The following is a 16,255-nucleotide window of genomic DNA, read 5'->3' on the forward strand; positions in this document are numbered from 1 at the left end:
CAAACATTACAATATAGATTTTTGTATTTAAAAAATCAGGTTAATAAATAGTTATACTAAAAAAAATAGTTTAAAAAGTGGAGTGCTGGTGCTGACCTTCCTAATTTTTATTTTTAACTGTACTGATAATCTTGAAATGTGGGAGCCTCTTTCACAGATTGCCATATCACTGCTCGGTTCTGCATTTTATGACTGCTCAGTTACTGGATTAAACTCTGTCCTTATACAAAAAACAAAGGGAAAGTCAAATTAGGTTTAAATTTCCATCTCTCTCTACTACCTGGCACATTTCGAAAAGGAGAGTACTTTCAATGGCGTCTTCATCAGTCCTCTCTTGTATGTGTGTATAATTGCACATATAAGCATGCTAACATTTGCATATGTATGTCTAGAAAAAATATTCCCCATTGTGTTTTAAGAATTGAAAAAAAAAAAAAACCACCCTATCAGACTTCTTCTAAACAGAGTGCCATATGTCAAAGTTGAGAAATGTCAGGAAGTGATGTAGAGGGACTTTTTTTTTTTTTTAATTTGTTGGCCAGGAGGAGCTCACTCTGTCTCTGAGAAGACTGATCTTCAGGGGTGTCTCCCTACTTGCTTGGTTATATGCATTTTGAATCAAGGTCTGTAGACAGAGTCCTCCTCCCTGCCTTGCCACTGCACTCTAATCTGTTTGCCCTGACCTTCCCCTAAAGTGAGTAAGCGCTTAGGCAGGCATAGTCCAGTAAGCCGATAGTGCCACTGGCCTCTGCTAAGAGAAAGAAAGGGATATGCTCCCATATGCTTTGCCTGAGATTCATGAGTTGTTGAGTTTTTTTTTCCTGTGGTGGAGAAAGCCTGCTTGTCTCTTTGGGGGTCTTTCACCTGCATGGGAAATACCATTCTGGGCTGCTGCTTGCTTCTTCGGTAAGACTACAGGAAATGCAGGAAAGATTCCCAGTTGTGTGGTATTTAAATCACTTTTTAACACTAAATGGATGGGCTGTTTCACAGTGTTGAGTATGTGACGTGTTGTGCTTTGTGAATTCTTCATGTGTGTGATCTGGGTGTCTGACAGCAGTCTCTCTCTCTCGGGTGTGAGTGTTTGACTTGGTGTGTGTTGTTTATAGAACTTAAAAACTTTGGAACTGCTGCTAGCATTGAAAACTGTGGCCGGAGTCATTGTCTTTGGGAAGCACACTGTAATCGTGATGTAACTCCAATATATATGGATGTCGTGAGGCCGAACCGAGCTGTGGTTTAGGAGAGAGACACTGGGTAAAGGAGAGCGGATAGTCTTAGGGGTTACGCAGTGCCTAATGCACCAGAACTAATTATATTATAATCGCCTCTGCAATTAGATAATTGCCTAAACTTATATTTCTAAGTTTTTACTCAAGGTGACAAAGAATAAAGAAGTGTAAAGGCAGCTGAGGATTAGAGCAGGTACCTACCAGCCTTTTTCAGTTCCAGGAACCTTGAACTAGTGCCAAATAATCTCTTAAGTAGTCAGGACAGTGGCTTTAGCGTTACATAATACATGTGGGAATTTTTCTAGGTCCACTGTCAGAGACTAACGCACGTCAACAGGGAAATTCTGAGCAGTGTGTAAAGTAGTTGTAGCCACTGATATAAGAGGGGACAAGATAACTGAAGCCGCTGCTTGCAAATGAAGCAAGCGTGGGGAAGGCTGCCTCGTCAGCTCCTGCTTCAGAGCAATGCCCTTTCACCGTGTGCAAATATTTTTAGATATAATTTTAAACAGGGTAAAATATAGACTTTTAATATTCGGTGCTCTTTGGGTTTGCCGTGTAATTGATAATCATTATTTTAATTTTAATTCATGACCTGGAGCTCTCTGGTATATAATATAAAGCTCCTGTAATTTTTGTCTCACTCCCTAAGGAGATATGATATGTCTCTTTTAAGCATTGAAATTTAGAGAGCTGCTGGTCTATTATTAAAAAGTGTATAGTTACAAACGAGATAATAACCTTAATTTTTTTGCACCACTTACTTCTTATCAGTGGCCATCATTTCTGAGTCTTGTTCTAATAGACAGTTTAAGGGCTTCCAAAAGGAAATGCTCTCACTGCTAACCGATGCTCAAACAGAAAGATGAAACATCCCATGTTACTTTTCCTGTGTTCTCCTGGCAGTGATCTACTTAAAATAAGATTAAGGGATTTAGTTTTAAATTAGTTGACATTTACATATATCAAAGAGCACTTTCATAATCGTCCGTCCTATTTGCATAACCAGGGACGTTATCACCTCTGCTGTCAAAACATGAGATTGTTTTCCATTCAGAAATGAATTAGATGCCCTACTTAGCATACACAGGTATATAGAGGTTCATTAACTCTCTGATTTAAGTAATTTTTCATAACAGAAGGGTGAAAATTGTCACTTAATTTCATTTAAAAATATTGAGAAGCTCTTTACAAAAAAAATACAGTTCATTTCAAGTGTTGGGCTTTAAAACACAGTTTTCATCACCTAAATGACTTCTTAAATTACTTATGAGGTGATTTTAATTATAAGAGCAAACCACCCCTGTGTGATATGCTCCTGAGTGTGGGGTACGCCATGTGTTTTTAACAAATAGTCATTTTTTTTACCTGCTTTATTGTTTTGTGAAGCTTATTTCCTTGATGAAGCCCGAAGACCCAGATAGCTCTTAGGACACCGCCGTGCTGCGGAAGCACTGTTGTAAGTTTTCGGGGTTTTTTTTTTTTTTGTCCTGCAGGAACGAATGCAGAGACTTGGGAACTGACCGGCGCATGTGCTGAAGAAGGACGCTTGTTCGAAGGAAGCAGGAAAGAGAAAGAAAAGGAAGGAAAAAATACATAATTTCAGGAACGAGAGAGAGAAGAAACACGGGGACTATGGGGAGAAAAAAGATTCAGATCACGAGGATTATGGATGAGCGTAACAGACAGGTGAGCGAGGGGGTGGGGGTGGGGCGTGCTGCGTCCCTTCCACACAGGTATTCAAAGCCCTGAAAGTGTCTTGCAAAATGTCCGGGCAGGAGAACTCCGTGAACTCCACGTTCTCAGTTCAGCTGGGGATTTTCATCTCTCTTTCAAACAAAGCAGAGAGGAGAAAACCACCTTCACTGTTAGAAGTACATTTTCAGGATTTGTGGTTGCTCGCTTCTCACTTCCTCAAGAATTTCAATGGACGCTGGGCTTGTATGACAGGAATAGCTTAGTAATGTGCGTAGAATTGCTACACTGCGCGTATCATCAAACAAAGCTATCCCTACATTCATGGGAGCTGGCCCCTTTGTGGTCATCCGTTTAAAAGTGTAAAGTATAGCTTAAATATCCTCTCTGCAAAGTGGCTTGCTTTCTTCTCATCACGAAGGAGAGCTTGAAGTAAATTCAAAGGTCCACAGACTAACAACAGCAACAACAAAACATGCACATGACATATTAGTCGCATAAAACATACAGACAAGAGCTTCCCGTTAACTAGCGTTTTTCTCTAAATTCTGAATTTTACAAACATGGCACCATCTTTTCTTTTCCCCCTACATTTCCAATGACAATGTCGATAAGACACAATCAGTCTGGAAGGCTTCGTAATATCAAATGTTCAGTCCTGCATTGATGGCTTGTGCATCCTGGGAAGATTGTGTGTGTGAGGGTAGCTAGGTGGTTTCCACACATCCTACTGTTGAGTATCAGAAGACAGTCCTGGAGAGAAATCCCAGTGTGCCTAGAAACCCCACAGTTAGCATGCAGCCAATAGAACCTGTTCCTTGGCACTAAGAAAGAAAAGAAGTCTTCCTTTCCCCTGCCCATTTTTGGTATAGAATATTGAAGCTAGCCCAGGCAACGGTTCACCATACCCTAAGTGTCCCAAAGAAAGACACCCACCTCTCATGGTGGCCCCTTTTCCTTCCTGTGACGTGAAAATAAATTCTATTTTAAAACACAATGCTTTTTACACTCATAAATTATAATAAATGATAGGAAAATAAATAATTTTATTTCATCATCTCTATGGACGGTTCCTTACAAAAAGCCACTGCGCTTCTAAGAATTAGGAAGATTTGTCTAGTTTTTTTTTTTTTTAAAGATTATACTTTTTCCTAAACTAGTATGTCTTCCAAGGTCCGGAGGACTTGGATCATTTTAAGATTAACATTGAATTAAATGATGAAAAATAAAAGATTTATAGGGATTCCATATATATTTCCATATAGATTGTCCATTGCTGTAGGCCAAGACAAAAAGCAACATTCCTGTTAGTTTTAAACCACTATTTTTTATTCACTTATAGCTTGAAACTAAAATTATGATTGAAATTTTGAGCATCACATACCATTGACTCTGGGGACCTTGTTATTTGGAGCACAATCTGTATTGGTTAGAGTAAAAATTAGATAGATAGATAGATAGATAGATAGATAGATAGATAGATACACACACACATGCGTTAACATTTGTAGTTTATTGATAACATGACCTATTATTTTAGCTTTGTGAGATTGATTATATCTTCTTTTTACTTGCAAAGACATAAGAAAAATTGTAGGGGTTGAATTGTGTGGGTTTTTGCTGTGCTTTTTAAGGAAAGAAAACAACCAGAAATACAAGAATTTTCACGTTATACTCTATGGTAACAAGTTTAAGTGGTTACATATAGTTGCATTGATCTATGTGTATAGATATTCTAAGCTATGTTAGAAATTATAATAATTTTAGTAAGTGGAAAAGTATTTAAATTCAGCTGAGTTTGACTTTTTAACCAGTAGAAAGGCTTAATTCCTTCATTTATTATGCAGGATTTAGAGTCAATCTACTATTTTCCTCAGTCTGTGTGTTGTGCAGTAGGCCTTTGAATTCAACACCATTGAAGTAAATTAATAGCTATAGCATTTCTGTAGTTTAAGCTATGCTTCTGTGGCTGCATAAGATGACTATTGACAGTTTTAAAGAGCTGTCACTAATGGTAATATTTGTCTTGTTCACTTCTCATTTTTCTGTGCAAGTGGTCCAAAGAGCCATTTGGAAAAGGGCATAAAGTATGTAGGTCACTTCTGATAATCAAAACCAGTGAGTGTGTGGAGCAGCCCCTAACCTGGGCCATCCTTCAAATCCTGTGTTCACATGTTGAAAAGAAAAGTGTCAGCAGCTTCGCTTTTCCTGAAGCTGCTCCACCAGGGTGGCCTGGTAGGACCTCACACAGAGGCTCACTGCCGTTTCTTCTTGACAGCAGTGAACACAGTTTTTTATTGTTTCTGCCTTTGCATTTGTGTATTTGGCCACAATGTGGGCTTCTGCAGCAGAAGAGCTACTAACCCAGGGTGAGACTTGAAATAGCACAAAACTTTTTCATGTGTTGTGTTTCAGAGAGATAGAACTGTCTTAAGACAGAATAGCAGTTTACACTGAGTTCTACCTTTACTGTCTCTCTTCTAACAAGTAGACAACAGCTAACACTCCAAATCCAAGTTAGAAGCATAAAACAGCATAATAAGGATTAAAAAAAAATTCACATCTTTTTGTATTTGGCTCCTTTACAGTTTCTAATTTTATAAAGCCAATTTCTTAGCCTTTATTATGTTTCTTAAGTTGATATGTTCAACAAACTCATGAACTGTCCATTTATCTTCCAGCTACGTTCAGACAGCTTGATCAAGTAATTGGCCACTGCCAATGATTGTCCAAGAATGGCACGTAAACTGTTGCATTTAATCCTTAGCAATCCTACTCTATAGCTGGATGTTATTTATCTCTTTATTAAATCAACAAGTATTATTTTACCGCCCCCCCCCCAAAAATATTCACTAGTGAGTACCAGTCTCATTCAGGGATGAGCAGCGTGGATCTGAAAACAACCAGGTAGCAAATACTGGTTGCATTATAAGTTGTGCTGCCTCTGACTCAGCCTCCCTGGGCGCTTTGAATGCAGCCAGAAACAATAGGTATGGGTCTCTATTCAGTATGAAAGTGTCACAGAAAAAGCAAAGGTGGGCTGGGTTTGCCTAGGAGGCCATAGTTTATAGACCTCTGGTGAACTAAAATAGACATGAACTACAAGTCCTTACCACTCAGGCTTAGAGAACAGCCTCTCTGAGCAGGAACAAACATGGGAGCTACAGCAATCCTAGAGGAAACAGAATTCCTAAGGCTTGAGATAGGAAAAAAAAAAACTTGGCTGAGGATTCCCGAACACAAATACTAGGACTTGAGCCTAGCGTGTGACTTTAGAGGAATAAAAGGCTACCCTGTGCGGAACAACATCCTGAAAAGCTTAGGGAGTCCTCTTCAGGTCAGAATAACTAGTCAACATTTTATATAGCAAAGGGCAGAAAATACCCAAGACCCTGTCTCAAATTCCTCATCTTCAAAACCAAACATGCTTCTTTCAGTGTTGTCCTGATACAGGTAGCATAATTTCATGACTAAAAGACCCAAGACTTTATTTCATGTCATTTTCCAATCATATCATATCACACCCAATAAAAGATATTATATATATATATATATATATATGATAGATAATTCAATTTTTAAAGATGTATAAGCATGTTTCTAGTTCCTCCTCTACACTTAGCAATATTACTCTCCAGTTATCCTAGTTTAATAGATGCGATAGTATATTATACTAGACTAAAATACGATAACTCTCCAGCAAATTATTTAACCTCTCTGAAGCTCCTCAGTAGAGTGAAGGCTAAAATACAGTATCCACCACATGGCAGTGCTAAGATATGAAGTGACGTACAGGAAGTCTGAGGCTGTACGTGCTCAATAAAGGCAAAGGCACAGATTAGCTCCTCCCACTACGACTCACGCTCTTTGAGCCATTGTTTCTTAGGCTCGTTGTGATTTCTATCAACACAGCTCCTGTTCTGTGTAGCATAGGAAAGAAAAAGTTGCTGGGCCTTCACGCTGAGGGAGCTCTACCATCAAAGAATGTCAGGAGAAGCGGGGGAACAGAGTAGAGCAGGAACACAGAGAGGCGCCCTTGCCAACAAGCCGCGAGAGAAGCATCCAGAGCAATGTTGCTGCTGAGAGCATGAAAGAAGCACACGAGACACGCACAATGCACGTATGACAAGGGCGGGTGGGAAGTAGTTTCTTAAACCCTGTGCATACGGGACTCTTTTCAAGTGCGTGTTGCTGACCAAATTGTTTGTAGAATGCTTTTCACCACTTATATCAATTCTGCCTTCTAATAGGCATGATTTTAATCTCTATCTTGTTTTTTTCCATTTTGCCCTTTGACCCTTACTGATTAGGAAATCATATAGTCCCCGCCTTTTCTACGTGTTACACATTTTTAATTTGATGCTTGAAACAATGGGATTTTTTAATTGCTTTATTATATGACTCATTTTAACAAACAAAATATAATTCCCTGTTCCACCAGGAGGAACGATGTATATAAACTCAGAATGGCTGAACAAACCTAAACCTATTGGCTCATATATTTGTACTGAATTTTTCAGCCTCCCTACTTTGAAAGGGATGACATACATAAATTCCAATGTATTTGTGCAACTTGTTACAAAAAGACATCTAAGTAAATGAGTAACTACAAGAGGAAAGTACACACACACACACACACACATACACACACACACACACACACACACACACACACACATATGTATTTTTTCTTTCAGATCTGGCAATTTGTTGTTTGCCAGCAAAGAAAATTCTACATGCTTATCCTTACAATAACTTGAAACAAACTAAGAAAATAATCAACATTCTTCTTTTAGTAAGTCAAGAGGATCCTCTTATAAATCAAATTTTTCTAACTGCCTCTCATCTTGAACTTCTGGATGTTTCTTTACACACAGCAGCTTAGGGAAGTCTGCAGATGTGCGTTCCGTGTCGATGTCATCTCTGGTAGTTTGTAGATACTGACTTTTCTAATCAGTTATATTTGGTATTTTTGAACTAAACTGAAAAATAAAAAATATTCCAATTCTCTTGGGTGAATAAAAAAGAAAGCCTGAGTTTTATCTGTATTCAGCTCTTTAAAATTTAACTCAGGTTTACAGGGATTTTTTTAGTGCAACTTCCCTTCAAGATGATACCCAGAATATGAGCAAATAAGGGGCCGGTTACAATTCTAAAGTTGGAAAGTCTATATCCAATTGCGTAAATAAAGTTTATTGAAATTGCGATTGATTCACTCTTCAAATGTAGACAACTAGGTAGTTTAGAAATGTGAATTAATTGCTTTGACAAAATAAGCTCTTAGTGGATGCTGTAGTCTGACCTGGAGGGCAGAGTTCTGCAGTCCCATTGTCAAAGGCACTTCCTTCCGCATCATCAGAAACAGCATTTTCATCCTTGCCAGCTTTAGCTGAGACAGTACCACTGAACCATCCTTCCTCCTCCAATGAGGAGTCTTGACCCTGCTGCAGCTCTTGTGAATAGGAAGTTCAATGAAAGGAAAATGTTTTTTTTTTCTGTCTCAGCCCAAGTAAGTTTGTATACACCTCATAATGATAGTTATTTTACCCTTTTCCTTAATAACATATTTAATAGATTATCATTTTCCCTGAGCTTGTATAAAAATTATGTTCAGGTCACAGTACATAAATGAAATGCGGAAGCACCGTGGTTGGGTTAGGGAAAGTACTGCTCACAGTTGATTGGAGGCTGCACTGATGCACACTGGGAGTATCCGCTGGATGGTTCCCCCAGCATCCTCATTCTTTTACTAGTTAACCTTAAAATCATGGAGGAAACAAATCTTTAATTATATTTGGAATTATTATTTTTTATTTTTTAATTTTATTTTATTAATTTATTCTTATTACATCTCAATGGTTATCCCATCCCTTTTATCCTCCCATTCTTCCCTCCCTCCCATTTTCCCCTTATTCCCCTCCCCTATGACAGTTCCTGAGGGGGATTTCCTCCCCCTTTATATGCTCATAGGGTATCAAGTCTCTTCTTGGTAGCCTGCTATCCTTCCTCTGAGTGCCACCAGGTCTCCCCCTCCAGGGGATGTGGTCAAATATGAGGCACCAGAGATTATTTTTTATCGAAGAGATTAGAAAGGAAAGCAAGAACAAGGGGAAATGGTGTTTGTTGTACTTTTAAATAGTTTTAAGTAAAGAGGAAAAAAAATCTACCAAGGAGTTACCAGGGTGCTCACATGTGTGACTAAAAGGACCTCAGGCTGGTTCCTTTTGTTTTCAGCCCAGCAATTTGAAATTTATTGACAAATGCTCTCTGACTCATAGAGTCAATGCACGGAATATATAAATCCATCCCATATGGATGTGTCTTTTTATATTTATGCCAACTAGATCTGCTCCCTATGGCCAGAAAAAAAGATTTTCCCAAACTGCTGTCAAACACATTCATTCATTTTCCTGTGCTAGGAAATCCAAGAGAGGTTTAAAAAAAAAATCTCTAGTGGGAAAGGCTAACTGTTCTTCATGTAGGAAGTGTGCTCTCTATCTGCTTCGTGCTTAGGTGGTTTTGTTGTCTCATTTCTAATTTGTGTGCCTGACAAAGTTTCTATTCAGAGATAAACAACTTCAGTGTTGTAGGAATACTTTAGTGTACCTCAAACACTTCCGCTTTTTTTCTGTACAAAGCTGACAGTAAATGCCTGCTTGCTTCTGTAAACACACGCTCACACCATATCTTTCTTCAATTCACCTCTTTTTTTGTTTGTTTGTTTGTTTTTTTGAGAGAGGATCTCTCTGTGTAGCCTTGGCCATCTTGGACTCACTTTGTAGACCAGGCTGGCCTCGAACTCACAGTGATCCACCTGCCTCTGCCTCCCGAGTGCTGGGATTAAAGACGTGCGCCACCATGCCCGGCTTAATTCACCTCTTCTTTTTGCACATGCGCAAACTATCTGACATAGTTTTACTGAGAAACGAACACTAGGAATGTGATCTTTACAAATAGACCACATAAACTAAAAAGGTTTTTCCAATCTGTGAATTAAAAGAAATATTGGTAAGCCTTTTAAAAGCCATGTCCTTTACAGTCAAAACTCCCTTTAGTATTATAATTTATTCATTTAAAATGGATTACTTTCAAATTTATGGTGAAAGCATTATTCTAAAGTTTATAACCCATTGTACTTTTTAAAGAACATTTGGAAGCTATCTTTTTTCCAAAAATAATAGCTATAGTTAAAAAAATAAAATAAATAACAATGATTAAAAATTCCCCATTTGCAGTGTGTATTTGTGTTCTTCTTGGAGTATGTTAGACCATTAATGGGAATAAGAGGAACCAATTTAGATGTTTGGAAATTCGACTTTTAATTTTAAATTGGAACAGTTTAGCTTAAGAAATCACTAACATTTAAGTAACATTTCAACAAATGTAACTGTTTGGAAACTACAGCTGAGGCAGTCTTCTGCCTTCTGTCTTGCAAGGATTGATTTGGAAGGCCCTGAGGGAGAAAATATTGGAGTTGCGAGGTAAAACTGAAGCCTTTGTGGGAAGGAAGAAGTTACTCTCTTCCTGTTATGACAGGAAAGCGTGGACAAATGTGTTTCCTGAGTTGGCCCAGCAGGGAATGTAGGATTCTTTGACCTTTAACTTAGCTACATTTTGGCTGTGTTGAACTGGTAAACAGGCCTTTGCCCCTCGGATACTAAAGCTGGCTTACTTGACTCTTGTCCACTTCAAATCAGTGTCTTAAGGAGATGGGGGGGGGGCGGCTGTGGCCACCCCAGAGATGGCCCTTGAAGAGCAGTTGGCTCTTTAAGAGCTGAGTAAGGCCAGAACAGCACATACAAATGTGTTTAAGACACGCCTGAGAGGGCTCTCTTGAAAATGAAGAGCATCACCAGGCTGCAAGTGGCCACTGTTTTAAAACCCTGACAAACGTAATGATTGACACTGGCCTTGTCTTTCCTCACATAATCAAAAGTTTCCGAAGTTCACAAAAGCGACTTTTAAAGCCCAGGGTCCTCAATGGCCACTGAGTTGATTGTGATCCGATCTCCTACATATTTTTCACCCTCAAATTATGCAGTGCACAAGATTTAAGTTTTTATTTAGGAATCGTGAGTATTGACTTAGGGCTAGAGGCCATAGTCTATTCCCTGAGCCCTTATTTTAATCAGTTTATCATGTTGAGAAAGTTAGGGACCACTGCTTTAAAAACCCTGTGGAAACGCTGCTGTGTTTCACTGAAACATGCCTCACTTTGCTGCAGGCTAAGGAGGACAATGGCCTCCTTTGCAACAGAACACACTGCTGTCTCATCGTCGCAAGTTGTGCTGGAGGCTTACGAGCACATGGTAGCAGTCGGCTTTAAAAGAGCCCCCTCACTGCTCTTTAAAGAGCCTTTCATTTAGGATGGCACCCCCCTCCCATCATTGTATAAAGGCGCGCTTGTCTAGAACACAAGTCTGCAGTGGCATTGCTTCCTCCCACTGAGAGTAATCACCAGGCTAGAGCTGGTAGCCTTTCTAATGACAGACTGAATTAAACAAAACAGGACTAAAGAGGGACCCTCAGAACAGTTGTGCCATTACTTACTGCCAGGAACAAGGGAGGGCAAAAATGGAGCCTTTAGGAGACCATTTCCCCCTTTTTTTTTTTTTTCAATTAGAGATTGTCGTTACAGACTCTTGACTCCATCCCTAACCCGTTAAACACATGGGGAAGACCCAGCAGCTCACGGATTATTACAGAGCACACTGTCTCTAGCAGCCGTTCCTCTCGTCACTCATTATTCATTCTTCTCCCTCAACGGAGGAGACTGGAGTCCGTCATGGTGCTGGAGGCAGGAGGAGACTAAAGTCTGAAATGCTTCCATACTACAGAGGTTATAGTAACAATTTGGGGGTGGGGCAAAATGTAAGACCATTGAGAAGAGAGTTACTTGGGTATAGTAGTTGCACCATATTCTGAAAGGAGTGGCCATTGCTTTATGAGTTAAAAAAAAAAATATGGCTGCCGGGTAGAACCACTTAAAGATAGAATGCTTACCCATCTACAGAGAGCACTGTTTTTATTGCCAGTGATGGAAAATGGGAGAGAGAAAGGAAGAGAGAGGTGGAGCAAGAAGGGGACAGGAGGGGGAAGAGTAGGAAGGAGAGAGTTAAGAATCGTTCCTTTTTAAAAGGCATGTCCCATGAAAGTCTTCATTTACCAGGAGATTGGGATAGATGTGAGGGCATCTTAACGGGGCTCTAGGTAAGAGAAATATAGGAGATGAAGAAATAGAAAGATCCAGAGGGTCCTAGAAACCTATAAGAAGAATATTGTGATGGGTAGATCGGGGCCCAGGGGGGGTCAGCTCAAACTATTGCACTAACCAAGGACAATACAAGTAGTAAACATCGAACCCCTAATCTGATCTAGCCAATGGACAGGATATTCTCCATAGTTATGTGGAGAGCTGGGACTGACTCTGACATGAACTCTGGTGCCCCATATTTGACCACCTCCCCTTGGTGGGGAGGCCTGGTGGCACTCAAAGAAAGAATAAGCAGGCCACCAAGACGAGACTTGATAGTCTATGACCATATAATGGGGGAGGAGTTCCCCATTGGTCATAGGCCTAGGGGAAGGGAATAGGGTGAAAGCGGGAGGGAGGGAGGAATGGGAGGATACAAGTGATGGGATAACAATTGAGTTGTAATCTGAATAAACTAAATAATTTTTAAAAAAAAAGAATCATTCCATTCATTGAATACAAAACAAGCTCATTAGAATTAGGCCTCAAGTACCGTGGTTTCAGACTCTACACAAAATTAGTGTAGCTTCCCTTAGAAATAGTCTAAAATCCTCATGACTTGGGCCTTGGCTTGGGTCTTCTTGGAGGTATAGTAGCTACTGTTTGCAGGGATCCATTTCTTCAGAACTCTTTCCAGTAAGGCGCAAGGGTTCCATTGTTGATACAGAAATAAGTTCTTCAGAGGTGACCAGAAGCATAAGGGGCTGTGAGCCAAATGTATGGAAAGAAACAAATCTCAAAATGACCTTCCCAGGACACAGTGAGCCAAACTCATTAACCTGCCTGAAAGAGACTACACGGGCCCTGTCCTTTGATTTTAAAAGTCGGTACTTAAACTGCCTGAGTAGCCATGTCTATGTGGAAATCTGAATTCCATTAGTTTCAGTCTAGCTGGGAGCAGACCTGTATTTGCTGCCAGCCAAAGTACTTCCCATTTTGGGAAACTGAAACAACTATAAATATAGAAATAGTATGTGACTACTCATGCTTGTGTGTGGTTCTCACCAGCTTTCGTGGGAATGGCTTGAGCATCTGAGGGCAGCCAGAGGTACAGAACCACACCAAAGCATGACTGGTTTATTGGTGGAACAAGAAACCACTGGTTCTCAATTTAGTATTAGCAGTATTATTTTTATTTACTTTAACTTAGGAAGCTACCTTTATATGAATTAATGCTCTCCATTCTCAGCGGAGTGTCAGGTGATTTTTAAAGAAAACAAAAGTGGATATACATGCTCAGCTAACACTGCGCTGCGCCTGAGCCATGGGGAGTTTCTGCACATGCGCTAGACAGTTCCCTAGAAGGGGGAATGCATAATGACTAGAGGAACACGCGATGTGTATGGAAAAGGTATTATTTCTAGTTCATCTATTGATTAATTGTATAGCTTTATATAAGGCCACTTACCTCTTTATGTCTAGTATCTATCTGAGAAAGGGGGATGGCAGACTGCCAACTACAGTCTGACAGAAATACTACTAAGTGTCATAAAGGATAGCAGGATACCAAGAAGAGACTTGATACCCTATGAGCATGTACAGGGGGAGGTAATCCCCCTCAGGAACAGTGATAGGGGAGGAGAATAAGGGGAAAATGGGAGGGAGGGAAGAATGGGAGGATACAAGGGATGGGATAACCATTGAGATGTAACAAGAATAAATTAACAAAATATTTTTAAAAAAAAGAAAATCTGACCATACTAAAAAATGTACCAAAGCCAACGATCCTGTCTAAATCAACTACATGATGTACAATGTGCTCTGATTTTACCAAGAAACCTAAACAGAATATGACGCCATTCAGTTTTTCTCTTCAGCTCAACTCCATGGAATGGGAATTTTCACCATAAGTTACCTAGAGTAACTATGTAATCATGTTCTTTCAGCACATTTCCTTTTAACTTAGTCTGAGCATATACAAGAGTTTATTTTGAAATCCCCATCTTGTAAGGAAAACATGCACCACTTCTCCATTTATCTATCCACTCGTGCAATATATACTTAGTCAATTATTACTTTTCAACTCTAAATTACAATGATGAACAGAAGATGATTTCAGCTTTCGAGGAAAGCCAGGACGCAATGGGGACACTTTGAAAATGTGAGTGAGTAGTGTTAACACAGGGATGGACCCAAGCCACAAAGTCACAGTGACAGCTTACTTCTTGGGATTTATAAGTGATAAATATGATGAATTGATAAAGTTGAATTACTAATGCGTAAGATACTGTATAATATCAACTACAGTAGAGGGTTCTTGCTTTGAACTCCAATACTAGTCACCCATACTCTTCTCAAAGCAAAAGTCAATGCCATCTAGGGATAGAGTGTGAAGATGTAAAAACTGGAGGAAGCGTTGCAGGCCAACTTCCTTGTTACCTTAGAAACACATTCTGTTTGGACCTCAGCATGCAGCTGTACCAGAGCAAGTTCAATAACCAGGGCAGTAAGATAAGCTCCGCGCCCCCACCTTCTTTCTCATTACTACACACGTCCTTTCTCTTGAGTGGATGATATTCAGCAGTACCTTTCCTTGTAGAATAAGACAAGAGACACACGCCTCATCATGTGGGCAGGAAGCCCCAGACCTTGGAAAGTGCTGAGCAATTTGGTTTTAACATGCTGAGTATGGCAGGGGTTAAAAGTAGCAAATTCCTTCAATGGATCTTCCCCCCGGGATTATTCTCAGAGCCTGCATCAGTCTCCTTTTCATCCTATCAATGGGCTGATTTTTGCCAATGTTCTTCTTACGGTATAACTGACAGCACCTGATATAGTCATCAAATATTACTCGGACTAACTCAGAGATCAGTAAAGATAGTTTATTCCCACTATGGACATTATGAACTACTTAGATCCTCTCCCCCAAACCATCTACCATGTTTCTTTAGAAAGTGCTTGAGATATATATATATATATATATATATATATATATATATATATATATATGCTATCAATGCAAATTTCACAATCACCTGTTTGATTTAGCTGACTTGTGGCTCCATGCTTAAAGTCTGTAGAAGTCTCTGTCACCTGCGTTAGCTCTGCTCCCCACGTTTACGTCACATGCAGATCTAATTTGCATACCTTCCATTCTCACCTAATCCATGTTAAACATGTTTCCTGGGAGTAGAAAGTGACTGAACTACACACGTCCCTAGAGACTCCTTCACATTCAGTCCTGGTTAAGTAACTCATCTTTTCAGTATCGTTCTTCAGCCAGTTACTGATAGCCATTCTCTAATGCACAAATATATATATATATATACATATATATATACATATATATATGAAAGCTCAAAGCTCAGCAGAAGGTGTAAAGAATGCTTGCTTGACAAACACAGTCACCCCAACCCCTGAGCCTCCGCTGTGTAGGAGGAAATATGTGTTTGTGTGTGTATGAGCATGCATGCATGTGGGTGCATGTGCTGATGCCTGAGAGGCTCTAGATCTGTTTTCTATGTCTTCCGTTGTCCCCCTTCACCTCATTTTCTAAAGACCGGCTCTCCCACTGAACCTGCAGCTCAGTGATCAGCTAGGCTCTCCGGCCAGTGAGCTCCAGGAAGCCACCTGACTCCACGCCCAAGCCCCTAGCCCTGGTCACAAAAGAGTACCACATCTGCCTTTAAGTGGGTGCTGGTGACCCAAACTTAGATTCTTATGTTTACACTGTGGGCAATTTAGGGGCTGAATCATCCCCCCCACATCTTTCGATCCTCCTTGTTCTCTCTGTGTGTCTGCAACTATAAAAATAAACTTCTCTCTTCACACTTTTCCACCCTTCATGATGCGTCATCTAGGCACAGACTCAAAAATACTTTTCATTGAACTTTTCTTGAAGTCTGGAGCATCTATACGTATGTATTCTGTTCTGGACAGTCTCTGCTTCCCATATGATAAATTTCAAAATAGTATAATTGCTTTCTTTCTCTCAGGATTCATGACAGTAACTTGTCAGAATATCTACATATATGCACAGAATCTCTTGTCTTTAAGAGGTTAAATTGCCAAAAGGCAAGTTAAGAAAATATCTACCTTTAACAGAAAGCTGTACTGATGCCATCGAAGTTATTTA

General features: G+C 39.8%; 1 protein-coding gene across 13 annotated transcripts in view; it reads left to right on the forward strand.

Annotated features, from left to right (window-relative positions):
* The window catches only part of MEF2C (myocyte enhancer factor 2C), a 163,685-nt gene that overhangs the window by 67,728 nt on the left and 79,702 nt on the right, over window positions 1-16,255 (forward strand). For all 13 annotated transcript variants that reach the window (XM_084802662.1, XM_084802663.1, XM_084802664.1 and 10 more), the window contains one exon: window positions 2,729-2,921. In XM_084802662.1, the coding sequence (XP_084658788.1) occupies window positions 2,868-2,921 (54 nt within the window). In that variant the 5' untranslated portion in view covers window positions 2,729-2,867. The remainder of the gene's footprint in view (window positions 1-2,728; window positions 2,922-16,255) is intronic.

Source organism: Acomys minous (genome assembly GCF_964271855.1).
Source record: "Acomys minous genome assembly, chromosome: 11".
Taxonomy (NCBI): domain Eukaryota; kingdom Metazoa; phylum Chordata; class Mammalia; order Rodentia; family Muridae; genus Acomys; species Acomys minous.